Here is a 26,702-nt window from a genome sequence, read left to right on the forward strand (position 1 = left end):
ATATTGGTCTGTAGTTTTATTTTCAAGAAATGTCGGTCTGGTTTTGGTATCAGAGCAATGCTGCCATCATTGAGTTAGGAAGTATTCCCTCGTTTTCAATTTTCTGAAAATCCTTGTAGAATTGGTACTATTTCTTCCTTAAATGTTTGGTAGAACTGACAGTGAAGTCCTCTTGGCCTATAGTTTTATTTGTGAGAATGTTTGTAACGTTTCCACAATGTCTGAGAGGGCTTCAGTAATTTTTGTCTTTCAAGGAACTCTCCCATTTCTCTTGTGACATTTATTGGCATGAAGGTGTTCATAATATGCACTAATTATCCTTTTAATAACTACAGAATCTGTAGTGATGTCACCTCTCTCATTCCTGATATTGGTAATTAATGTCTTCCTTTTTGCTGATCAATCTGGCTACAGCCTTATCAATTTTATTGATTTTCTCTGGTTTCTAGTTCACTGATTTCTCCTCTCATCTTTTTTCATTTCCCATCTTCTTCTTACTTTGGGCTTCATTTGCTCTCATTTTTCTAGTTTCTTAAGATGGAAACTGTGGGAAGCAATTTGAGAACTTTTTTTCTTTTGTAAAACAGGCATTTCAGTGTTATAAATTTTGAAATGTTTTATTTTCATTTTCACTCAGTTCAAAGTACTTTCAAATTTCCTTTTTGATTTCTTCTTTGACATATGAGTTATTGTGAAGTACGTTATTTAGTTACCAAATACTTAAGGAATTTTCCAGATATGTTTCTGTCACTGATTTCCCATTTAATTTCATGATCGTTAGAGAATATATTTTGTATGACTTAAATCATTCTAAAAGTATTGGGACTTATTTTATGGCATAGAATATGGTTTTCTTAGTAAATGTTCTCAGTGTACTTGAAAAGAAAATGTATTCTACTATTGTCGGGCAGAGTATTCTACAAATGCACATCAGGCCAGGTTGGTGAAGAGAGTGATTCAAGTCTTCTAGATCCTTAATCTTTTCCTGTCTACTTGTCCTATCAATCATTGAAATGGGGATACTGATATATCTGAATAGAACTGTGATTTTGACTACTGATCCTTTCATTTCTCTAAGTTTTTGCTTCATGTACTTAATAGATATTTATTAGGTAGATAAGTGTTTATTATGATGTTCTTTTGATGAATGAACCCCTGTCATCACTATGAAATGATCTTCTTTATGTCTGGTACTATTCCTCATCCTTTTCTGATAATAATATACTAATTCTAGTTTTATTTTTACTAGAGTTAGCATGGTATTTCTTTTTTCTCCTACTGCTGTTAACCTATTTGTGTCTTCATATTTAAAGTGTGTTTCTTATAGGCAGTATAAACTTATGTCTTTCTTCTTTATTCAATCTGACAACCTCTGCCTTTAATTGGGGTTTTAGACCACTGATGTTTATTGATATGGTCAGGTTTAAGTCTATCAATTTGCTCTTTGTCTTCTATTTGTCCCACTGTTCTGTAGTCTCTTTTTCTGTGCTCCTCTGGATTAACTATTTTTATGATTCCATTGTATTTCCTTTGTTTGCTTACTGACTATATCTCCTTGATGAGCTATTTTAGAGTTAGTTTCAGGTTTGTCATGTACACCTTTAACTCATCACAATGTGCCTCCAAGTGATATTATAACACTTCAAGTACAGCATAAGAACCTCACAACAGTCTATTTCCAGTTCTTTCCTCCTGCCTTTGTGCTATTGTTATACATTTAACTTGTACAAGGTGTTATAAAACTCACAATACACTGTTTCTATTTTTTTTGCTTAAGCAGCCAATTATCTTTTAATAAGACTTATATAATAAAGAAAAACTCTTTTATATTTACCCACAAAATTGCCACTTCTAGTGCTCTTCATTCTGTTTCGTAGATCCAGATTTCTATCTCCTACCGATTTGCTTCTGCCTAAAGGACTTCCTTTATGTTTTGTAGCACAGGTCTACTGGTGATGTATTTTTACCTTTTGTATATCTGACACCATCTTTATTTGCCTTTGTTTTGGAAAAATATTCTCAATAGACACAGAACTAGTTTGGCAGGGTTTCTCTCTTTTAGTACTTTAAAGATTTTGCTCCACTGTCATCTGACTTGCATTTTTTCCCCTTAAGAAATAGAATGTGACTCTTACATTGCTCCTCTGTACTTTATACATCTTTTTCTCTGAATGCTTAAGACTTTCTCTTTATCACTGCTTTTGACCAATTTGATGATACATCTTGCTATAGTTTTCTTCACATTTCTTGTATATAGGGCTCGGTGAGCTTCTTGGATCAGAAGGTTTATAGTTTCATCTAATCTCAAAATTTTTCTGCCATTAATTTTCTAAATATTTTTTCTTAACCCTCCCTCCTTCAGAACATCAATTATATCACTGATGCTCTGGTCAGTTTTTCAGTCATTTTCTCCTCTCTCTCTTTCTTTTTTGGACAGTTTTCTCTTGCTATATCTCTTCTGCAATATCTAATCTCCTTTTACTACGTTCAACATATTTTCATATCAGACATTATGGTTTCATCTCTAAGTTTGATTTAGTTCTTTTTTATATCTTCCACCTCTCAATAAGTTCAATCTTTCATCTAGTTTCTGGAACATATGAAATAGAGCTATAAGAAATGTTTTCATGTTCTTGTCACTAATTCTGAATCTGTGTCAATTGTGAGTCAGCTTTAATTGACTGATTTTTCTCCTCATTATGGCCTGTATTTCCTGCTGTGTACGCAGCTGCAGACTCAAGGTAGGTACAGTGGATCGCCAAAGATATCCAGACCTCAACCCCTGGAACCTGTGAATATTTTACGTTACACGGCGTATTCGTTTTCTAGGGCTGCTGTAACAACGTATCACAAACAGGATGGCTTCAAACAACAGAAACTTACTCTCTCACAATTCTGTAAGCTAGAAGTCCAAAATCAAGGTGTCAGCAGGGCCAGCTCCTTCTGAAGGCTTTAGGGAAGAATCCTTACTTATCTCTTCTGGTGGCAGCCTGTACTGTGTGGCATTCCTGGGCTTGGAGACACATCACTCTAATCTCTGCCTTTGTCTTCACATGACCTTCTTCCTGGGGTGTCCTGTTTCTGTTTTATCTTCCTATAAGGACACTAGTAATTGGATTAGGACCCACCTTAATCCAGTATGACCTCATCTTAACTAATTATATCTGCAAAGACATTATTTCCAAATAAGGTCACATTCTGAGGTTCCAGGTGGACCTGAATTTGGGGGTTGGGGGACACTATTCAACCCAGTATACATGACAAAAAGGATTTTGCAGATATAATGAATAGAGATAGGGAGATCCTCTTGGATTAGCCTGATGAGTGCAACCTAACCAAATAGGCCTTTAAAAGCACAGAACTTTCTTCAGCTGGAGTAAGAGAGATCCAGCAGAAAGGTAAGTCAGGGAAGAATTCAACCCACCTGAGGAGGCTCACTGGAAAACAAGAGAAAAGAGGCAGGCAGCTTCTAGTACAAAGACCAGTACCTGGCTGAGACTTAGCAAGGAAACGGGAACCTCAGTCCTAAAACCAAAAAGAACCAAATTTAGCCAAAAACCTGAATGAGCCTGGAGGTAAATGCTTCCCCAGAGCCTCCAGCGAGGAATGCCATCCTGTAAAAATCTAAACAGAGGGGCTTTTTTTTTTTTTTTGGCCAAAAACAGCCCATCAGTTTAGTAAGATTTTACTAAGGGAAATATTTTAACTGAGAATATGATAGCCCATTAATTCTATCCATCAGTGTAAAACAAGATGCTTCTCTGTGTCACTCTCTCCTTTCCCTCTGCCCAGTGAGCTCGGGCCACCGTGGCCTCTCAGAACTCCGAGCTTTTCTCCTCAGCCCAAAGAACCACTCAGGCCACCCTGGGCCTCCTATGCTGCAATGTGGCCTGCACTCCCGTCTCTCCAGGCAGCACCTTGGAGCGCTCACGGCACTCACCTCTCATCTCTCAGGGATTAGGGATTACTATTCTTCACTGTTTATGTTTTCTTTAAAATCTCATTTCAGGTGAGAGGGGACAGTCACCGCTCAGTATCCACAGATGCAGAACCTGAGAAAACCAAGGGCCAACTGAGGGACTTGAGCATCTGGCAGAGTTTGGAATCCACGGGGTGTCCTGGAACCTGTCCTCTGCAGAGACCCAGGGTTGACTGTTTATCTAGTCTCTCTTACTCCACCTTGGCCAGACTATATTTAGCCTTTAAAGTATTTCCTTACCAACACTTGAATACTGATTTTCTTAATTTTTCTTACTCTATGTCTGAGTCTTAGTTCTTGATAAGACAAACACAGGAAAAGCTCTAGGCATAAAACATCACAGCAGAGAGTACTTCTTCTTTACTCATTATCTTCATGGATTTGTTAATCATTAAAGAGTTTTTTAACCTATAGTTACCTACTCTATTTCAAGCTGACCTCCCCAAATACTTATTGATAGCCTTGTCCCCTTTTTTAATCCTTTCAACATACAACTCAACAACAGAATAAAGCCTCAACCTCAACTGATACGTCTTAGTTTTCTCTTAATAGATAAAATTGTTCCCTATTGTGAAATATCCACTTTCTTTATTCTCTTGCCATAAATTCCTATAATTTAACTGTTCCAGTGTACATTTCTACAATGGGTCTCTAGGATACTTTACAAAAACCATCAAGCTTATTCTTTTCTTTCCGTTTTTCCACACCCTTTCCATTATATTCTTTGATACATTTAGAAAGTGCACTCTAATCAAATGATGATGTCCTAAAAGAATTTTAAACATAGTAGTGAAATCATTGCAAAGCCTCACTTTGTTAAGCTCCTTCCTATTATGTTGTTCAATACCTGCTACTTTCAACTCACACTGAGAAAAAAAAAAATCACCTAGGAAAAAATATACTAGTTCCATATCTTCAAAGAATTGTTTTAGATTGAAAGGACCTCTCTCCTGTTTCTGATACACTTAACAAAGATCTTTATTTCAACAAAATACTTAAGCAGAACAGATACAATATTTGTAAGAATCTGAAATTAAGATCTGTTCAAAACAAGCTGGGTTTAACTTTTATTTTAGTGCACCAAGAATAACACAGAAACAGAATTTTGGAGCAGAAAAGAACTCTAAGATCCCCTTGTTCAACTCACTCAGAAACTGGACTCTTTTTTTAAAAGAAGTTAAGTAAATTCCCCCACAAATTCCAAAACTTAAAAATTATAAACCTGGGATTAGATCCCAGATCTCTTGCTCTTTCTACATTACTGTATATCTCATACGACACTCTGGGTAAAAAGGCACAACATTTTGAATTGTGTTAATAGCATCTGCTGAAAAGAGCCTATCAGTTTAACAAGATTTTACTAAGGGAAATGTTTAAACTGAGAATATAATAGCCCATAAATCCTATCCATCTGTGTAAAACAAAATGCTTAGTTGAGCTTCTGATCAGTCGGTAAGACACTGAAGCAGAACTAAACACTCCTACATTTGTTTATATTCGTGTGCACATGTACACCCCATCTTCTTAAAACACCAAAATATCTTTCAAATACAGAAAAGTTTTAACAATACTTCAGTGAAACATTGACTGTATTACACGTCCTTTACGTACTATAACATCCTCTAACAGAACTAGGAAGTCACACCATTCATGATTTAAAGGACCTTCCCAGCCCTCATGGCAGACGTCTGAGTGAGTGGCACTTTATCTCTGACCAGCCTGCATTTGCATCTATCAGCTACATATGACCTGGAAAAGGGGCTTCGTCTCTGTTGTTCTGTTTCCTCACGTATAAAATAGGCTGTAACTTAACTCATAGGGCTCCCATGAAGAACAGAAGAGAAATAAATTATCAAAATGTTAAACAAATGTCAGTGCCTCTCCCTGCCCTGTCTCAACATAATGCAAATGATCCAAAAAAGTGAAAAATTCTAATGCACACCAGCAATTAGATCAGATAAAGACAAGACAGTGACATGAGTTGCAGCTAAAATTAGCTTTCAACCCTTTTCTTAAAGAATTATTCTCATTAATTACACCCCAAAAAAGGCTTATTTAACAAAAACCTGTATATATATATCACATTAAAAATATATTAAAACAATGACAAAAATAAGCATAGAAAATAAATTGCAAAGAAATACACCAAATCATTAACAATGTGAACATGGACGAATTATTGGATGATTTTTTCTTACATATTCTAAGTTTTCTATAAGGACCACAGAAGACCCTTAAAAACGATGAAACATATACTTAAACTCCTCTGTGAAACTCAAAATTCTCCACACCCCAATGACACACAACTTCCCCAGAACATGCTTACGAAGGGCAGAAGACAGCAAAGCCAAACTGAGATGGCGATGCTGGGCAGCTGCCATCAGCCACGTGGCTCACTCTTTTACTGCCCTCACTGACTGCACAATTCACACTCTAGCCTCAGCAAAATCACAAATTACCACGTGGCAGGGAGCTTCAAAGATTGCTCTCAAATAGTTGCAACCATGAATATAAAGCCTTGAATGCTTAGAGTCCACTATACTTTTATAATCAGTGGGAAAAAAACATTTATCATTTGTAGCACAAAAGGAGACCTTTTTATTGTTACTGATCTATAAATACACATACTTCCAGAGTTTACCTTTCCGATTATATATGTCCGTTTCATACAGTGAAAATTACAAATTCAAATTCTTCTCTGGAAGTCAAAAGTTAAAAAAAAAAACTTTGCTTAGGCAAAAGTTCACAAATCAGTAAAAGTTTTTAACCAATACACTTAAAACGAAGATAGGAAAAGCTCAATAGAGAAGCATGTATCCACGACAGTAACAAGCAGCAATGTCTGCTGAGCAAGTGAAGAAAATGATCAGGATGACTACAAAGGTTCTGAATACCAACTCGTTTAGTCTGTCATGAAACTAGATGCCTTCCGTATGCACTAAACTTTAAATATATATAACTTTTAAAAATTATTTCCCCCAACTGCCCTTTTGCCAGGAGACTCAGTGTCATTGCTGATGATTTGGACGACCACAACCGTAGAAAGGGATATAATGGAATCGAGAACCTCCACTTATTTATTTTTGCAAGAAATATTCACTTAACACAAAGAATTTGAGGATTGACAGTCTTATCCTACCTAACAGAATAATCATCTAGATAAATAACCAGCTTTTTTTCAGTCTAAATAATTGAAATAAAAAAATTAACTTTATTAATTACAATAAACGTGAAAGTTTCAGACCTAGCTTGTGCTAATTACCAAATTTGCAACATATAGAAAGTTAAAGTTACCATGAGAAGACCATTTAATATATAGAAAACTAACATCTAATATACCTTCCTAAGTAGTAATTACATTCTTAGAAACTATATAAAACTTAAATTTCCAGCATTTTACAAACATACTGAGATATACACACATAAATATGCCTTAAGAATATTCCGTAATTTTGATAAAACATTCCTAAATTAAAAATTAGGGCTAATATACATAACATACTACCACTACTTTTATTTTATTATATATGGTTATACATATTAACTTGTAAAATAAAAAGAAATACTGTCAAATTTCTGTACTTCAGAAAGCTAAAATTACATGCTTCAGTACAGTAGTACATAGCAGAACTCTAAAAATCCTGAAACCTTGTAGTTTGTCTAAATCAGGAGCAATGACAGCCTTTTTGAAATAAATCTAATGCCTATCCCCAAAAGAGGTATCTGAACTTAAACAAAGATTCAGATAATCCAGAATACTTAGTTTAAAACCAAACCAAACTGAACTGCCAGATCACCACAGGATACATTAACTTCTGGCTCCATCTGCTGGAGTCACAAAATATTTCAAAATACAACATACAACACTAAGAAGCAAATAATCTATCACTTCTCATCACACAGACAAAAAACTTCATGAATTTAAATAAGAAAATTAGTTCATATTCAATAATTTCCAAAATGACAAAATTAAGTTAAAACCAATATTTCGGTGGAACTGAGGCTCTGATCCAATTGTCAAAAAGTGACTTATATAATAAAAAAAGTTCTACCAAGAAAGCATAAGCCTCAGAGAAAAGACTACAAGTTTGCTTTTCAATAAGAAGTGTTGCGAGAACTTCAAAATTAGAATAACTTCTGCATGTTTCCTCAGAAATAAAGCAAAAAATAAAGAACAATTTTAGCAATGAGTTATGAAACTTTTTACCTTAATATACCTCTTATTAACAAAAAAGCAGTACATATTCACTGTAGAAATATTATACAATGCAAATACCAAAAAAAAATTCATATCATATAATCCTACCACCCAGAGAAAAACATTTTTTCCAACATCTTTCTATATCAACCAATACTCATCTACATCTATAATCACCAAAAAAGCACTCCACTGTTTAGCTCTACCAAAATTTAATTAGGCAAATTTCCTACTTTGAACACTTAGATTGTTTCTTATTTTTATTGTTATAAACATTATCTCAATACATACCCAGTAACTATAGTGAGGCACATTATAATAAATGACTGACTATTGAGACCAAGTAACTAGTATCATTTACCTAACCATAGCACATTAAAATTTATTACGGACTGACTTTTGATTTAGTATTTATACATAAGTAAATATAATACCAACTTTTTTTAAGTTTGATTGCTTATAATCTAAAAGTTTGATTTTTTTTTGATCTTCTGTGGGACGTGAAAATGGATAAAACAAAGATGGATTTTGGATTGCTCCTTCATGATGTCCAAAATAGCATACTGTCTATTCTTGTTGACAAATCAAAATAAAGCACACATACCTTGCAAAGACTAGTCAGACAGATTCATTGTGGTTATCTTTTAACTGACTGAATCTCAAACTGGGCAATCATGTTATAAATGTGTGTCTCTCTCTGGTCTGAAGTGAGTAGGGATAGCCTAGCAAAACTTGGGCCCCACTGGGGAAAAACACCTCAAAAACTGAAGAATTCTTTCCTGACTTTAAGGCTGCAACTTTAATTCCATCATTCTCCTACCTTCCAAAGATGTATGTTATTTGGTTTTTATTTTAATTTTAAACTCACATTACATAAAATTATCACTTTAAAGTAAATAATTCAGTGGCATTTAGTGCATTCACAACGCTGTGCAACCACTACCTGCATCTAGTTCCAAAACACTTTCATCATCACAAAAGGAAAACTCATTGATCAGTTGTATCAGTTTTTCAATTTATGGAACATAAGAGTTTCATATTTTTCTACTAATTTTCTAACACTATACAAGATATAAAAAGTGAATACAAACAGGTACTTTCTTACCCTTTTCCTATTTTAACAGTAAAAATAGCAACAATACAAATTTTAGCTACCATTTTGATTTGTCATCTCTGCCCACTTTGTACCATCCTACAATAAATGTAGTTGCTGGCATGTCACAGCCCATACCGAGCAAATGATGGGACATGCCTCACAGCATCCAGCGGACAAGTGACAAAGACTCCTGGCTAAAACTGTTAATGACCAGAGGATCACCATTCTGCCTCACTCCAGCTCCAGTACCTATTTTTGCGTACTACATTTTTTAAGCTGTTTGAATCATTTTCTCACTGTAGACAGAGATACATCTTGCTACATGATACAGAGATTTAGGACTGATTTTTATTTTCCTACTTTACCAAATTCTGGCCCAGAGAAGCGAAGTGGCATTCCAAGGTAATATGGTTAACATGTAACATCTCAAACCCATGTGTCCAAAATCCAAACACTGTATTTAAGCCAAACTAAATATATTTACACATGCTAAAGCATTATTGACACATATTTTAGCCTCTAATCCATATGTGATTTACACATTAAAGGCACAATCAAAAACATCCATACTGACAACTTTTTAGGCTAAGTCATTAAATTTCTTTTCAAATTAAGTTTGTTTTTCACCAAAGTATTCCTAATGATACAATTAATAACTGTTATTCATTCAATGAATCTTTATTGAACATTTCCAGTGTGAAGTACTGGAACAGGTGCTCCAAAAGAGATCAAGAATTTAAGACTAATCTGAGTCCTCAAAGAATTCAGCATAAATTCAGGAATAGTTTTACCAAAAGAAATAATAATTCTAAGAAAATCTCATGTCACAAGATGATAAATGACTGACAAACAAATATGGATGATATAACTGCACTGGGGTAAAGGAAATAATCAGCCTTTTTGGGGACTACTAAACACTGGCCCTGAACTGACACTAACTCCAGTAGACCAAAAATGTCAGTGTGGTCCACCAGTCAGAGCAGGGGCTTACAGAGTTAGGTAGGCAACGGAGTTACAGCTCAGCTCTCATGTGTCTTAGAGTGGGTCCCTGAACCCTCTCTGTAGTTCCAGTTCCAGAATGATAACGGGAATAGACATTTCAAACTCTGCAAGAATCTCCACACTGACCTGGGAAATGAGGGCTATTACAGTGGGAAAGGCCAAGCGGAAGCCACCAGAACTGCCTCTAATTGGGAAAACAGTAAACCAAAAGCAATACTGCATCCCTGAAGGGAATACAGAGACGAGTGCCACCATCAAGGACTTGAAAGATGCAGGGGTGTTGATTCTCACGTCCCCAAGACAGATGGATCCTGGAGAATGACAGTGGATTACTGTAAGCTTAACCAGGTGGTGACTCCAACTGCAGCTGTTGCACCAGATATGGCTTCACTGCTTGAGTAAATTAACACATCTCCTTGCATCTGGTACGTGGCCACTGATATGACAAATGCTTTTTTCTCCATCCCTGTCCATAGGGCCCACCAGAAGTGGTTTGCTTTCAGCTGGCAAGGCCAGCAATGTACCTTCACTGCCCTACCTCAGGGGTATATCAACTCTCCAGCTCTGTCATAAATGAATTCACAAGGATATTGATTCCTTTTACCTTCCACAAGGTATCACACTGGCCCACCATATTGATGACATTTTGCTGACTGGACCTAGTAAGCAAGAACTAACAACTCCTCTAGACTTATTGGTGAGACATTTTCATGTCAGAGGGTGGGAAACAAATCCAACAAAAATCCAGGGGCCTTCTACCTCAATGAAATTTCTAGGAGTCCAATGTTGAGGAGCATGTTGAGACATCCCTTCTAAGGTGAGGGCTAAGTTGTTGAATCTGGCCACTCTTACAACCAAAAAAGAGGCAAAATGCCTAGTGGGCCTCTTTGGATTTTGAAGGCAACATATTCCTCATTTCAAGGTGTTACTCTAGTCCATTTAATGAGTGACATGAAAAACTGCTAGTTTTGAGTGGGGCCCAAGAAAAAAGGAAGCGCTACAAGTCCAGGCTGCTGTGAAAGCTTCTCTGCCCTTGGGCCATATTATGCAGCAGCTCCAATGGTGCCTGAGGTTTCAGTGGCAGACAGGGATGCTGTCTGGCCCTTTGTCAGGCCTCTACATATGAATTGCAGTGCAGGCCGTTAGGATTTCAGAGTAAAGCTAAGCCATCCTCCGTGGATTAACTACTATCCTGAGAAGTGGCTTTTAGCCTGCTACTGGGCCTCAGTCGAGACTGAACACCTGACCATGGGCCACCAACTTACCATCCAACCTGAGCTGCCCATTGTGAACTGGGTGTTATCTGACCCACCAAGCCATAAAGTTGGGGACGCACAGCAATACTCCATCATCAAATGGCAGTGGTACATATATATACAATCAGGCCCAAGTAGGCCCTGAAGGCACAAGCTACATGAAGAAGTGGCCCAAGTTCCCATGGCCCCTACTCCTGCTACACTGCCTTGTCTCTCCCAGGCTGCACCTGGAGCCTCATGGGGCGTTCTCAATGTCAGCTGATCTGACAGAGGAAGAGAAGCCTCAGGCCTGGTTACAGATGGCTCTGCACGATATGCAGGCACCACCTGAAAGCAGACAGCTGCAGCACTACTGCAGCCCCTTTCTGGGACATTCCTGAAAGACAGTGGTAAAGGGAAAACTCCTAGTGGGCAGACCTCCCAGCAGTGCACCTGGCTGTTCACTCTGCGTGGAAGGAGAAATGGTGAGATGTGTGATTATACACTGACTCCTGGGCTGTGGCCATGGTTTAGCTGGATGGTCAGGGACTTGGAAGGAAGATGATTGGAAAATTGGTGACAAGGAAATATGAGGAAGAGGTATGCAGACAGACCTCTCTGAATGGTGAAAAAAAAAAAAAAAAAAAAAAAGTGAAGATATTTGTATCCCATGTGCCTGTTCATCAAAGGATGCACTCAGCAGAGGAGGACTTTAACAATCAAGTGGATAGATGATGAGTTCTGTCAGCACCAGTCAGCTTCTTTCCCCAGCCACCTCTCTCATCACCCAAGGGGCTCATGAACAAAGTGGCCATGGTGGCAGGGGTGGAGGATATGCATGGGCTCAGTATGACAGACTTTCACTCACGAAAGCTGATCTGGTTGTGGCCAAAACTGAGTGCCCAACCTGTTAGCAGCAGAGACCAACACTGAGCACCCAATATGGCACCATTCCCTGGGGTTATCAGCCATCCACCTGGGGGCAGGTTGATTGCACTGGACCACACCCATCCTGGAAAGGGCAGCGTTTTGTCCTTACTGGAACAAACACTTAATCTGGATACAGATTTGCCTTCCCTGCACACAATGCTCCTGCCAAAACTACCATCCACAGACTTATTCACCATGTGGTATCCCACACAGCATTGCTTCTGGTCAAGGAACTCACTTAATAGCAAAAGAAGTGCTACAACAGGCCCATGCTCTTGGAATTCATTGGTCTTGCCATGTTCCCCACCATCCTGAAGTAGCTGGCTTAACAGAATGGTGGAATGGCCTTCTGAAGACTCAGTGACAGTGCCAGCTAAGTGGCAATACCTTGCAGGGCTGGGGCAAGGTTCTCCAGAAGGTTGTATATGCTGAGTTTGCAGTGAATATACGGTGGTGTTTCTCCTATAGCCAGTTTTCTCCCAAATTTCAGGAATCATGGGGTAGAAATGGGAGTGGCACCACTCACCATTACCCCTAGTCACCCACTAACAAAATTTTTGTTTCCTGCCCCTGTGACCTTATGTTCTGCTGGCCTAGAGGTTTTGGCTCTAAATGGAGCAATGCTTCCACCAGGAGACATATCAATGATTCTGCCACCCATCCACTTTGGGCTCCTGATGCCTCTAAATTAACATCAAGGAAGGGAGCTACAGTGCTGGCTGGGGTGATTGATCTTGACTACCAGGGGAAATTGGACTACGATTCCACAATGGAGGTAAGGAAGAGTATGTCTGGAACACAGGAGATCCCTTATAGTGTCTCTTAGTATTTCCATGCCCTGTGATGAAGGTCAATAGAAAACTACAACAACTCAATCTAGGCAGGATTACTAATGGCCTAGACCCTTCAGGAATGAAGATCTGGGTCATCCTACCAGGTAAAGAGCTACAAGTAGCTGAGACGCTTGCTGGAAGCAAAGGAAATACAGAATAGGTAGTGGAAGAAGGTAATTATAAATACCAGCTATGACCAGGTGAACAGTTACAGCAATGAGTGCTGTAAGTGTCATGAGTATTTCCTCCTTAGTTTTATTACAAATGTTTGTGTGTGTGTGTGTGTATACACATATATTAGGCAAATTACCTTGTTTTTGTGAAAGATGAAATGAGTGGAGCATATTAAAACAGAACCAAAGCAGCCATTTCAGAGGAACTGCCTTGCACATCTTGTCTGCTCTCTCTTCCAAACTTGACCAAAACACCAACACTGCAAGAGGTCAGTAAGGATTCCTGCTTATAAGGATTGATGAAATTGAACTTTGCTGATGACCAAATCGCTAACCAACCAATGAAGTACAAACCTAGCCTTACCTCATCTAGCACCAATGAACTCATCTTTAATATAACTTATCTCACCTTCCTCCCTTTTTCCCATAAAAACCCTGAGCCCCTCTCCTGTAATTGGGACATTATTTGGATTTCTACCTCAATCTATGCTCCCTGAAGTCCAATTCTTTGATCCCAAATAAATGCTTTGCCTCTTAAACTGGCTTCTGTTTTTGTAGGTTGACATATGGTGTCAGAAGTGAGATCTGAAGTGATTTCACCTTCGTAGACCAGCATCCCCTGGAAACAGGTTTGGTACCAACACAAGCCCCCTTCTGTGCTCAGCCGCTTCCACAGACAGCCAACTCCTCTGATCATGGGAACTCTCAGGCTCAAATCTCCTTCCCATTGGTTGAAGTCAATGCCCTTTTTTTAGGGATTGGAAGCAAGTGCCCAGGAGACTATTGTCTCAGTGCCAGCATGACAGTCACTGCTGCAGGAGGGGACTCCTTCAGCTGTTTTCCTTAGTCGGTGAGTGCTCTAACCAAGTTAAGAGATTTTCCTGTGGTCATTTTTGTTTGTGCACTCTTCTTTACCATGGAACTTTCATTTTCTAAAGTTTCCTGAGAAAAGCTTCTCCCTCCAGCTGGTTTTATATTTAAAAACGACGGTCTTTCCTCTTGTAAATTTCTGTCCCAGTGGACCAATAATACTAAAGATAATTTAAAATGACAGTGGCCACTTTGAAGCTCCATCTTTAATTTCTAAAGAGTCAAGTGCGCCACCCTGCAGCACACCTGCTTAAAACTATGGTCTTGGAAACTGTAAATATTTACAAAGAACAGTAAAATCTTACTAAGCTTGTTTAGTGCTCTGAGAGCTTGGCTTTGTAACCATCAGGTCGGAGGCCCCAAAATATGGTCCGACAAAAATGTACGTTGCATCCCATTTGCATTCAAAATATGGCTGGACAGAAGTGCGAACTGGACTCCATTTGCGGCTGGCATCCTACCAAGCTGCTGCCAGCCTTAGGGGAATTACACTGGCCATCAGAAGGAATGTTCCAATTAGATAAGAGCATTTAAGAAATGCACTTAAAAGTAAAGGCTTCAAAATTCCAAAATAGCCTTATTGAAAGTTTTGTTGCAAAATGCTAATGAAAAATTAAGATATAAGAGGTACCTAAAAGAAAAGACCATACAAAAGTCTGTTAATGGCTGTACAGACCCTCTATATCTACCTTGAAAGGAAGGCCCCTGTATGGGTTCCTTCCAGAGTTAGGACTCTGAGAGGTTTTTCTGGTAAACTGCTGTTATTCCCTTAAATAGTCAGGGAGAAACTAAAATTAAAAATTAATGGAGTTATTTGATACTGCCAGGAATATTTACTGTTTGTCCTGGCTGAAACCTGATAAGATATTTGAAAGGATTTAGTAATTTATGATGAGAAATTTGGCCAAATTGGAAGCTGAATTCACAGCCCGATAGTTTTTTTTATAGGCCTTCTTTCCTAATTTAAAATAAAACTATGTACCCAGAGAGAAAGAAGCAAATTAGGAATGACGTAGTTGGACAGGAAGACCAAACTATAATGCCATTTAAGTTACAATTTCTGAGGAATTGAGGGCAACTTTCCTTATCTCGCAAATCTTTGCAAAACCAGAAATGCAGCTCTAGAGGCAGTTCAGATTCCACCCAGTCCCTTTGACGAATTCCAAAAACCTCTCTTATTTATCTCAAAAAGCTTGCAACCTCTCTGGGAACTGTCATCCAGATAATCACCAGTTTCTAGGACTGAAGGAAAAAGAAAAGAAAAAAACGGTTATAGAAAACACCCTTGCCCAAAATCTAGCATCTTGTGTCTTCTCCATAAATATTAGCAGAAAAAAGCTCTAGCCAACTAAGCAGAGAATCTTAATTTATTCAATCTGCCACAAACAAAATTTGGATTCAATTATTCTTTCATAACTAGTGATCTCTGTGTTACTGTACCTGATTTATGGCAGTATTTTTAAAACAATAGCTGTGGGATCTCTATGTATGTGTCCACATATATGTATGTTATACATGTGTGATAGTTTTCTACCTCCAGACGGTATAATTTCTAAAGGAGCTCTATTAAATTGGCTTAAAGTAAGCACTTACATAAATTATTTCTAAATGTAATAGAAATTAGCCCATATGAATTTCAATATCAGGTAATCTAGGAAAACATTTGGCACTAAAGCTAATTTAAGTTTGTTATCTTCAGAGTTATAAGCATTAAATATAAAACTTTTGTTCTACCGAGGTTTACCAAAAGCCAAATAAATTTATGTTATCTATGTTACAAAATTTGGCAACAAAAAATTTTGGCTGCCTTTGTCTACTGTCTCATGAAATTTTTGTAGGTAATCTAAACATAATTATTGGGAACAAGTAAACTAAATAGTTGTAACTAAGATTAAAGGGTTTTTAGGTGAACTTTTTAATAATAATTATGTGTTATGGTACATGTACTTAAAAATTAACTTCAAAACCTTTTGGTAACTGGAAACCTCACAGTTTTGCTAAATTAAGTTAAATTATAAAAACTTACTGAGTATCTAGATCATTTCCAAATAAGATAAAATATTAGACATTAATCCTGAACATAAGTTTACCTACTTTAGGATTCTTATTGCAGAAAAAGTTAAAATATTTGGGTTTATTAATAAATATGCTTTGCACCATGCTGAGAAATTTTCTATGAGAATGCACATGTTTCTAGAAAGTATTTATAATTCTGCCAATCCACAGAATGCTAATATAAAAGACAATTCATAATTGCTTCTTAGTTTTCACTAAAAATTAAGGCTTCAAAGGGTTAAGAATTCTAATCAATATAGGTGACTAAAGCTACTAAAAATTAGTAAGGGAAACATTTCTGTATACAAGGAAAGTAAGATGTACATTTTCAGTAAAAAAGGTATAAGGAAGGGAGAAATTTCTGCTTGTTTTGCTAAGAAAGTAAATTGTCCTCAAGTACTAGGAAGGAGGAAAGGTGTGGGACAAATTCTGAATGTGAAAAAGAAAGTTATAAAAGGTCTGTGGAAGACAAACCCTGAGGAAAGAGTTTTGTCCTTGGTCTAGTTGACTAAGATTGAAATGAATTAAGTAGATGAGTTTTAATATCAAAAGTAAGCTAGTGAAAAATTAAAATTTGGTTTTCTCTCTCTTAAAAAGACAGTTTTCTTGAACTTTTAGTCTGTTCTTGATAAAGAGATTATGACGGGTTTTTTTTTCAGCTTTGAGTAGCCTACCAAAAAGTCAGGGATTCTATGTTTTATCAAAATAAATTTCCTGTACTGTTTTTATCAGGTCTTTAATCACAAGAGTTAATGGTTTTCTTACAACTATTTAAATTTCTGTATTTGCCTGAAAATCTTTTACTGTCACTTTGGTTAAACAGATAATTAAGTACTGTTTCATACTGATCTATGATCCTATTTGACCAAGCATTCTAAAATCTTTTGATATTTTTGACAAAGCTACCAAAATTCAAATTTTTTTAAAAAGTCTTTCTTTTGATCTGAAAGTAACTTGGAGAATTTCCAGCAGGCCCCTGGGACTTCTCAAAGAATATGACCACTCTTCTTATAAAGAGGGAAATACTAAACTACTTAGGCTTGTTTGGTATGTTAAATTACATGGGAAACATTGTCAAATAAGTGATGATGAGCCTCCTTTATGGATATCTTGCATGCATATATGTTATTAGCATAAGCATTTTAGAAATTATGTGAAATTTTAAAAATTTCTAGTATGTCCTGGCAGAATGTTATCACTTGCAATTCTAGTTATCTTAAAATGTTATATGTCACATAAATAACCAAACTTCCTTGTCAATTGCATTATAATTTTAAGTCTTTTATCATCTATAGATAGTTATTGTTTATTCTGATGCTTTTGCAAATATGTTTTCTTCTCAGAGAGATTCATGGCAAGGCCTCTGACACTCTAGAATACAGGTTTCTGATAAACTGTCAGATCATAAAACTGAATTGGGTAAGAAATTACAGAACTGTAATGGAGAAACTGATGGCTTCATATAACTGCTAACAAAAGATCAAGAACTGATTACGTGGGACTACGTGAACCAAGGAGGATGCTCTAACATTTTATTTTTCCAGATTTAATGAAATCTTTTCTCTTAAGCTATCAAAAATTTGGTAAGATATACCTTTGTGAACAAATATGAAACATTTACTTTTCTCCCTACCTGATCCCTTTAGAATCAGAAACTCTTAGTGAGCATTCTTATTTTCACTTAAATAATCAGGCCAAGTTTTTTTTGTTTTTGTTTGTTCGTTCATTTGAGGAAGATTAGCTGTGAGCTAACATTCACTGCCAATCCTCCTCTTTTTGCTGAGGAAGACTAGCTCTGAGCTAACATCTGTGCCCATCTTCCTCTACTTGATATGTAGCACACCTGCCACAGCGTGGCTTGATAAGTGGTGTGTAGGTCCACACCTGGGATCCAAACTGGTGAACCCTGGGCCACCAAAGCAGAGCACACAAACTCAACAGTTACACCACTGGGCCAGCCCCAGGCCAAGTTTCTAATATAAACAAATTAGTTTTACCATGATTAACTTTGGTTAAAAAAAAAAAAATGATGGTAATTGTGGAGAGAGAAATTATGTTACACCTTTGTAGATGCTGGATTCTAGACCTATTAACTGTATTTAAGGTTTTGTTACATACCTATAGACTGGCCTCAGGTATTGCCTTTAGTCTTGCAGTGCCCTCTTTAGAAAACATGAACTGACACCACATGGGATGGTCACTAGCAGGATCAGTGTCTCTTGGTATGCTACTCATGCTACTGTGACCAGCTACTGTAAGTCTCTGATGTCTTATGCTCAAGCCTACCATCAACAGGTTAAGGAAGCTTTCCTGGATTCTAATTTAAAGAATGCTATTGGTCAGAGTCTGGAGCCTGCTGTCTGCATATTCTGGATATGAGACCAGAAGAAGACAGCCCTAGAGCCCCACTGGAAAGGACCTTATGAAGTGCTCCTAACTACTGACACTGCTGCAGAACTAGAAGGCAGTGAACCTTGGAGATACATCTCACATTTAAAAAGGTCTGCACCTGACATCTGGTCCTGTACAAACACTGGAGGCTTCCAAATCAAACTGACTAGGAAAAGAAGCTGCCAACATCTGAGGCAGATCGCTTTCCCAAGATGGCCAGACCAGGCCTGCATACCTTTCATTTGCTGTTGTTTCTTACCTCATTTTCTCCTTCTCTTTCTTGGAAAGACAATACTATTATCCACATCTCCCAACCTATCACAAAAGGTGGAAATCTTTCTGACTGTTGGGTTTCTCATCAAAAGTCTCATTCTGTCCACGAATCTAGAGAATCCTCTAGTACATTTAATTAACAATCTCTCTTCCATTCCTCCCCTGATTCATTGTACTAAGTGTCTAGAACTTCTCATCTAACTAATCAAACCTCCAGAGATTTAAGAGGTGACATTTGTAACTGTTGTAAATACCTCATTTTACTTGGGTGAACACCTCTGGAAAGGCAGAAACAGAAGCAGACAGAATATGGGCACAAGCCAAATGGTTAAATGCAGTGCCCACTGACACCCTGTGGTTCTTGGATCTCTAGAGCTGGCTGCCCTCAGACACTGCCTCCTGGTTCAGGTCTATTCCCCAATTTGGACTTAGTATTTTGTTTACTATTTTAGAATTCTTGTTGTTGTAAAACTTTGTCTCCTCTGTGTAGCCTGACATTATAAAAACACCAGTTGGGTACTGATCACTCAGCACTTTGACCTGATTACTAGGGCTTGTGAAACTCAACATGAGAAACTTCAAGGAACTGAGAAGATATTTACCCTTAAAGGAACTTAATTGGTAGAGCCTTTCTCTGCCCTGGAACTCTTGTTGCTCAAATGTGGCCTAATGGGTCCTAAGGAAAGCACTTTCCCTTTTATGTGGAACATGACACACCAGGAATGAGCCTTCATGGCAACAAGGGACCAATGCTCCTGTGACAGCTGATCAGCAATGCTTTCCAATAGTAGATCAGTGATGCTTTCAGAGAAAGATTTTGATCAAAAGGGGGAAAACGTGAAAGATGACATGAGCGGAGCCATATTAAAATAGAGCTAGAGCAGCCACTTCAGAGGAACTGCATTGCACGTCTTGTTTTCTTTACCTTCCAACCTGGACCAAACCACCAACATTCCAAAGAAGTCAGTAAGGGACAAGGTTACCTTACCTGTTGGACTGATGGAATTGGACTCTGCTGATGACTGGATCACTAACCAATCAACAAAGGACAAGTTTAGCCTTTTGCCTAATGATCGAACCTCTGGCCAATCTATGAAATACCAATCTAGCCTTACCTCATGGAGCACCAATGAACTCTTCTTTAATACAACTTACCTCATCCTCCCTTTTTCCCATAAAAACCCTAGGCCCCTCTCCTCTAAATGGGACACTATTTGGGTTTCTACCTGAACCTGTGCTCCCCAAAATGCAACTGTTTGATCCCAAATATACATTCTGCCTCTTAAACTGGTTTCTGTTTTTGTAGGTTGACAGAACCATTTTTTAAAAATGAGGAAAAAAGGGAGTATTTGTCACATTTCAGGAAGGGACAGGATCTTCTAAACACAAAAACAATTAGAGAAATCAAAGGGAGACGAAGACTGGACAACATAAAAATGTAAAAATTCTGTAAATCAAAAAAACAAATAAAATTAAAAAGCAAAATAACAACTAGAAAAACATATTTACAAAAATCAAATACAATGCTGCTGTGCTTCACACATAAAGTAAGATCACATAATTCAATATGAAGAAAAACGAGGGGTAAGGGGCAATGAAACACATAAAGAAGATCTATGCTTAGGTCTTTTATACATTTTATAAGTTAAAATTCAAAGTCCTACCTCACTAAAAATTTTGAGAAAATGGCAGAGCCAAGATTGGAAGGCAGGTCATTTAGCTTCCAAGCAATATACCATATCGCCTAGAGTAAGTAACTCATTATTTTTTTTTTAAACCACATTAATGTTAAAGTTTGCACTTGACAAAAGAGTTTTTCCCCCTTTTATCATACATTTTGAAAGGACTAAAGAAACTAATAGCAAATAAATAAAAAGAAACTACAGCTTTTTTTAGGTTTTAAATGGAGGTTGAATTCTTCTGACATATCTAGATGAACCAAAATTCTCTCGAATAAAGTTAAACGAAAATGTATTTATCAAAATCATTCTAAGTATAAAAACTGCTTCTTGATTAAGTAAAACAGAAAAGCCATTCACTACTAATGAAGAATAACAATGGTAAGTAAAATCTGATTTTCTGATTTTATTAAGGACTTAAATGGTTTACTGGAGGAATATGCAAATTACAAAAGAAACTAAGAAAAGAAAAATGTAAAAATACAGTACAGTAAAACATTAAAACAGGGGCTGGCCCTGTGGCCGAGTGGTTAAGTTCGCGCGCTCTGCTGCAGGCGGCCCAGTGTTTCGTTGGTTCGAATCCTGGGCGCAGACATGGCACTGCTCATCAAACCACGCTGAGGCAGCGTCCCACATGCCACAACTAGAAGGACCCACAACGAAGAATATACAACTATGTACTGGGGGACTTTGGGGAGAAAAAGGAAAAAAATAAAATCTAAAAAAAAATTAAAACATTACCTGTGATTACACGAAGCAATAAATACTAACCATGAATGAGGGAGCCATTCAGCCACTGAATGTAGTAGTTCTGAGGAAAGGAGAGCAGGATCTCATTGCTGATGATGGAGAAGGGGAGGAGCAGCACAGCGCCAGCGGAAACCGCTAGGGTGAAGGTGCTCAAAGACAGCCTGCAAGAGAAGGGCCGCGTCAACCGGGGGCAGGGAAGACGGAGGGGGCTCAAACAGGACAGGCACTCTCACGCTTATGCTTACTGTGTAATCCAAAAGGAATTACATAAGAATTTCATTAACTACATGTAGTTGGGGGCAGGGAAGACGGAGGGGCTCAAACAGGACAGGCACTCTCACGCTTATGCTTACTGTTTAATCCAAAAGGAATTACATAAGAATTTATTAACTACATGTAGTTGGGGGGCAAACGATATACATACGACCCCAGAAGTTTAACTAGATGAACTCTAAGACTCCTTACTCTGAAAATATCATTTAGGCTAATGACCAGGCCCTAAAAGACAGATGTACTGAAGACAGAATACTTGACACACTTTACAAAGAATAAATTGTAGCCTCATTCCTCTTTTAACTGTAAGCATTTATTTCACAATTGCATTTAATTAGCAACTCTGGCAATATGTGCTAACAGCAATGCAACAACTGCTTCAGGTGAAAACAATACTGGTGAAAGCAGTATGAAAAACAAATTAATTTAAAATGGTTGTTTCAGGGGAAAAAACTTACAAAGCCATTGCCCTGCTACCTCTTAAAATGGGTAAAGGTTAAACAAATTATATCAGGAAACAGTGGAGAACTATTAAACAATATTTAAAACACTGTTTTGTCATTTTTTAAAATAAGATCTCTCTAATATGTACTAATATGGAAAGATGTCTAAAATAAATTAAGTCAAAAAAGCAAACTGAAGAAAAGCATAGACAATAAACACAAAACATGCTCTCCTCCCCCCACCAAAAACATGCATATATACACACAGGAAAATAGAGGTACAAGAAAAATCTAGCATAATATATGACAATCCTATAAGAGAATGGGATTATAAGGGGCTTTCACTTTCTCAGTTATATATGTCTGATGTGTCTAAAATGTTATATCTAATTTTTTTAAAGATTTTAAAAAGACTAACATGGCAAAGGAAAAGTGAACCTGATTAATACTAGAGATGTAACCTTAATTCAATATCCATCCATTAAAATTAATATAGGAAGAGTGAAATAAATGTAAGAAGAGGCAAGAAAAATCACACTAAATGCTCAAAATACACATCTGGTAGAGTAACTTTGAGGCCAATGCCATCTTGTGGCAAACAATAGAAGTGTTTTCCTAACTTAAAGGCCAAAAACAACCATGAAACCTCCTCTGTTCAGTAAATCACTGATAAATATTTAAATGCAGACCATATGATACATACCAAAAATACAATTCGAATCAGACCTGGGTGAAGTCCATAACTGGTTTTCCTGAATGGACAACCTGTACCCTGGGAAAAGCACTAGGACAAGTCTTTGTGTCAAGTCCACTGTCAACTCTGGCAGTGCCCAGCCAGTGACCTCAGAGAGCTTCTTTACTTTTGTCCTCGAAAGTCAAACGATGCAGTTATCCTGATCACTCCCACTCCTTCCTTCCAATGCTAAAAGGAAGATCAAATCCACAATCTCACGATTCCAGGTCCTGCACAGCCATCCCAATACACTTTTCCAGGCTCCTCTCTCACCATGACAGGCTCCCACACACAGACTTACCTAACTTCCTCACACTTCCAACGTCCATGGGTTTTATGGCTCAGTAGGCACAGCTGGTTCTCTCCCTAGGGTCCCCCTGTAGGTCACTTGCCCTGTGAAGCATTCCTCAGCATCTCCCTTCTCGCTCCTCTCAGTAAAGTCAGTCCCTCTCCTCCCGGCTATCGTGACACTCTGACCACATACCCAGCAATGAATGCCAACCACAACTTCCAAATCAAACACTGAGACCTATAATGTGACAAAGGAGTAAGCTTATAATGGCAAACAGATGAAGTATTTGAAATTACAAGTGACCCAGAAAATCCTGAACATATGATCACCATAACTATAACGTTGGCTCTTTCAACAAAAAACTTTTAGAATCTATTGCATTTCAGGTATTGTGATTGGCCCTAGAGATACAAAAAAGATAATACCATACTCCTAACCGCCCTTGAGCAGCTATGAAGAGAGCTATTCATAAAAGATTGCTGTGATGGAGTTAAATGCTTGGCAAGGGGACCTTATGTAAGGCCAAGTCAATTGGAAAAAAGGTAGTAGTGGTCACTGCTCAGAAAACTAGAGAAAAGTACCCCTCAGAATTGAAGGGCAGTTCCAGAAATGTCGCCTTCTGAAATGGACTTCCTGGTATGGGGTGAAAGAGAAGGGTCTGAGCTTTCAACCTGAGAGTGGGAATGGTGGAGGTGACATCAACCGTGATGGAGAAGGCTGCGGTTGGAGCAGGCTGGAGGGGAAACAAGGAATTCAGCTGTGGACATATGGGTTAGACATGTCCATGAGGCAGGAATGTCACAGAAGTGACACTTCATACTTCTCTGCAGGCTACCAGGTGGCCTAGGACTTCTGTCTGCCCCATTACTGGTCATGTTCTCTCTGAGCACTGGTCACAGTGCTGTCTGCCAGGACTCTCCATCTAAAGTTACTCTTCCAATTTTTTTTTTTTTTTTGAGGAAGATTAGCCCTGAGCTAACATCTGCTGCCAATCCTCCTCTTTTTGCTGAGGAAGACTGGCTCTGAGCTAAGATCCGTGCCCATCTTTCTCTACTTTATATGTGGGACGACTGCCACAGCAGGGCTTGCCAAGCGGTGCCATGTCAGCACCCGGGATCCAAGCCAGCAAACCATGGGCCACCGAAGCGTAACATGTGAACTTAACTGCTGCACCACCGGGCCGGCCCCACTCTTCCCTTTAATTAGTAAGTGTTTTGTGGGAAGCTAAGTGTGAAACTAGGAAAATATCCTGTTACTTGTCACATAATTTATTCACATTGACTTCTGTCAGTTGGACTCAAGATTTTCTATTTATTCTGTGTAGGATCCATTACAATCATTGTTTTGATGCTGAGATTGCCCTGGATTTAGCTGAAAGCCCTTGAAGGCTTCTGTGTCTTTTTGACATGCCTCCCCCACATCCCTACCCCATCATTCTTTGAGCACTTTCCTGTATTCTGGCACTACAAGATGTACAAAATGAGCCTGGAACTTTCCCTATCCTAGCCCTGCAATCAGCCTTTTCCCCAAGGAGCCCTGGTTCCTTTCAGTGGAAAACTGTATTTAGAAGCGAAGTTTGGGGTGCTAAATATACTCATTGCTACTGGGGTGCCATGCTCCCAGGTGCTCTCAGCGGACAGGCAAAGCTAGGGAATATAAGCCTGCACTATGCATACCTGTACATACACGTATCCACATTCACATCCAGATCTGATTCGATAACTTTCTCTATATTGAAAACCAGGTATGCACACTGATACCTCCAAGTCCAATGCATCAACTCAGTGTTCATTTTCGTTTTCTCCCTCTCCCCTAACTGTAACTGGCTCCCATTATCTTTAATGGACCAATCTCCCATATGTGATCAGTCTCCCAACACTCCCACCCTATGCAGAGGTGCGCTCTTGCTCAGGTGACTTCCCAGACACCCTCCCTCCCCACCTCTTGACACCTCATGCCAGGCCATCCCTCTGGGGACACCCTCCTTAGTCTACTTGGGCTCTGCCATCCTGCAAGAATGCTGTCCCCACCCTGCATTAGCTCTGACTCCCTATAGCAGAGCACCCCCTACCTCGTGCCAGGCGACAACCCCTTAGGACAACAACCCATGCCAGTATTTCACCCTGCAGGGAAACTTCCCTCCCTCCTCTCAGATCCTCAGAGCCCACACCAGGTTACCCGCCGGGCTCTGACGCCTGTGCCACGTCTCCCTCCTGCATGGAAACCCTCCTCCCTTGCTCAGGCTCATAAGCCATCCTTAAAAGCAGTTTCAACAGTTAGGCACTGTATTTCTATACCAATTACTTTAACCCAAATAAAATCAAATAACTAGCTGAGAGTAGCTCTCAGAAAATGTAATTTTTGGTTGGGAAAGGTAGAGGGGTTATTTTGGCAGCATAAGTAGATACAAAGAAAGGACAGAACGAAGGCACTCGAGGAGCAAGAGAGAAACCAAAGGTGGATTCTAAAAGGGAGGTGAGAGAGGTTAAGGAAAAGACTTCTCAGTCTGACGTGGGTGCTTGAGTCAGCTGTGGAGAAGCATCTCTCACGTGGCCACACGGTGCTCGCAGTCACCTACACTCAGGAACTTGGCTGAACTCGCTCTGAAGACTGAGCACTTCCACTTTTTTCTCCTCGTCAAGCACAGCCTTGCATTCTTTCTTCCCCTTCAGTGCCCCCAACAACTCCCTTCAGTGGGAGGAGGTAAGGGGAAGGAAAGAGGGTTAGGCGAGAAGGGAGACAACACCGAATTCACACCTGCTATGCACCAAGCACCCTACCCTAAGTAATTTTTTTTCTTGTTATTTAATCCACACAACAGCACTAAAAGGAGGTGGTAGCTGTAGTTCACATATGGAGAAAATGAATCTTTGCTTCTCAATCTCTTCTGGATTCAAGCTAATCTTGAGTTCAGAATTTGATCCCAGATCTGCCTAACTCTTCAGTTCTCACTCATTCTATCACAGCAGGAAAAAAGGCAGTGAAAGACAAAGAGACCACTGGGTGGGGGGGTTAGGGGGACGGACCAGGTCAGATTCATTCTCTCAGGTGCCCTTCTCCTCCAGGTTTCCCCCTCCTGACTTTACTGTAAGTGACACCCAACTACCTTCAGGAAGAAGAGGTCTGTGTGTGCCACCATGATGCAGAAACCACCTGCTGGGAAAACCCAGACCCCTTGGACATGCCTCGCCAGCCCATGTGAAAGCAGGTAAAGCAGGCAGGGCCTCTGCTGAGCACTGCCACAAGGAAACAGCCATATTTTCATAAAATGCACTGCCAAGGGTAAAAAGCCAAAGTGATGTGTTCTTGTCTATTTATAAATTATTGATCTACAAATGCATTTAAGTAGATTTACCACCAAAAGTGGAACACAGACTAAATGGAGAGGAAAGAGGCACATATCTCACAGGCACTTCATATCTAGAGGTTTCACTGAGAAAGAATTAATATCTGCCCTTTAGTCAGTCGGTGATTCACTATGGCTTTCAGAGGTAAGT

General features: G+C 38.8%; 1 protein-coding gene across 9 annotated transcripts in view; it reads right to left on the minus strand.

The window, feature by feature from the left end:
• Window positions 1-26,702, minus strand: part of LMBR1 (limb development membrane protein 1) — a 156,916-nt gene that overhangs the window by 91,557 nt on the left and 38,657 nt on the right. For 5 of the 9 annotated variants that reach the window (XM_070618065.1, XM_070618064.1, XM_070618070.1 and 2 more), the window contains one exon: window positions 21,486-21,625. In XM_070618065.1, the coding sequence (XP_070474166.1) occupies window positions 21,486-21,625 (140 nt within the window). Of the gene's footprint in view, window positions 1-3,424; window positions 3,526-21,485; window positions 21,626-26,702 lie in introns of all 9 variants that reach the window. The other 4 variants (XM_070618066.1, XM_070618069.1, XM_070618068.1 and 1 more) reach the window with 1 other exon arrangement.

Source organism: Equus przewalskii, chromosome 4, assembly GCF_037783145.1.
Source record: "Equus przewalskii isolate Varuska chromosome 4, EquPr2, whole genome shotgun sequence".
In the NCBI taxonomy this organism is placed as follows: Eukaryota; Metazoa; Chordata; class Mammalia; order Perissodactyla; family Equidae; genus Equus; species Equus przewalskii.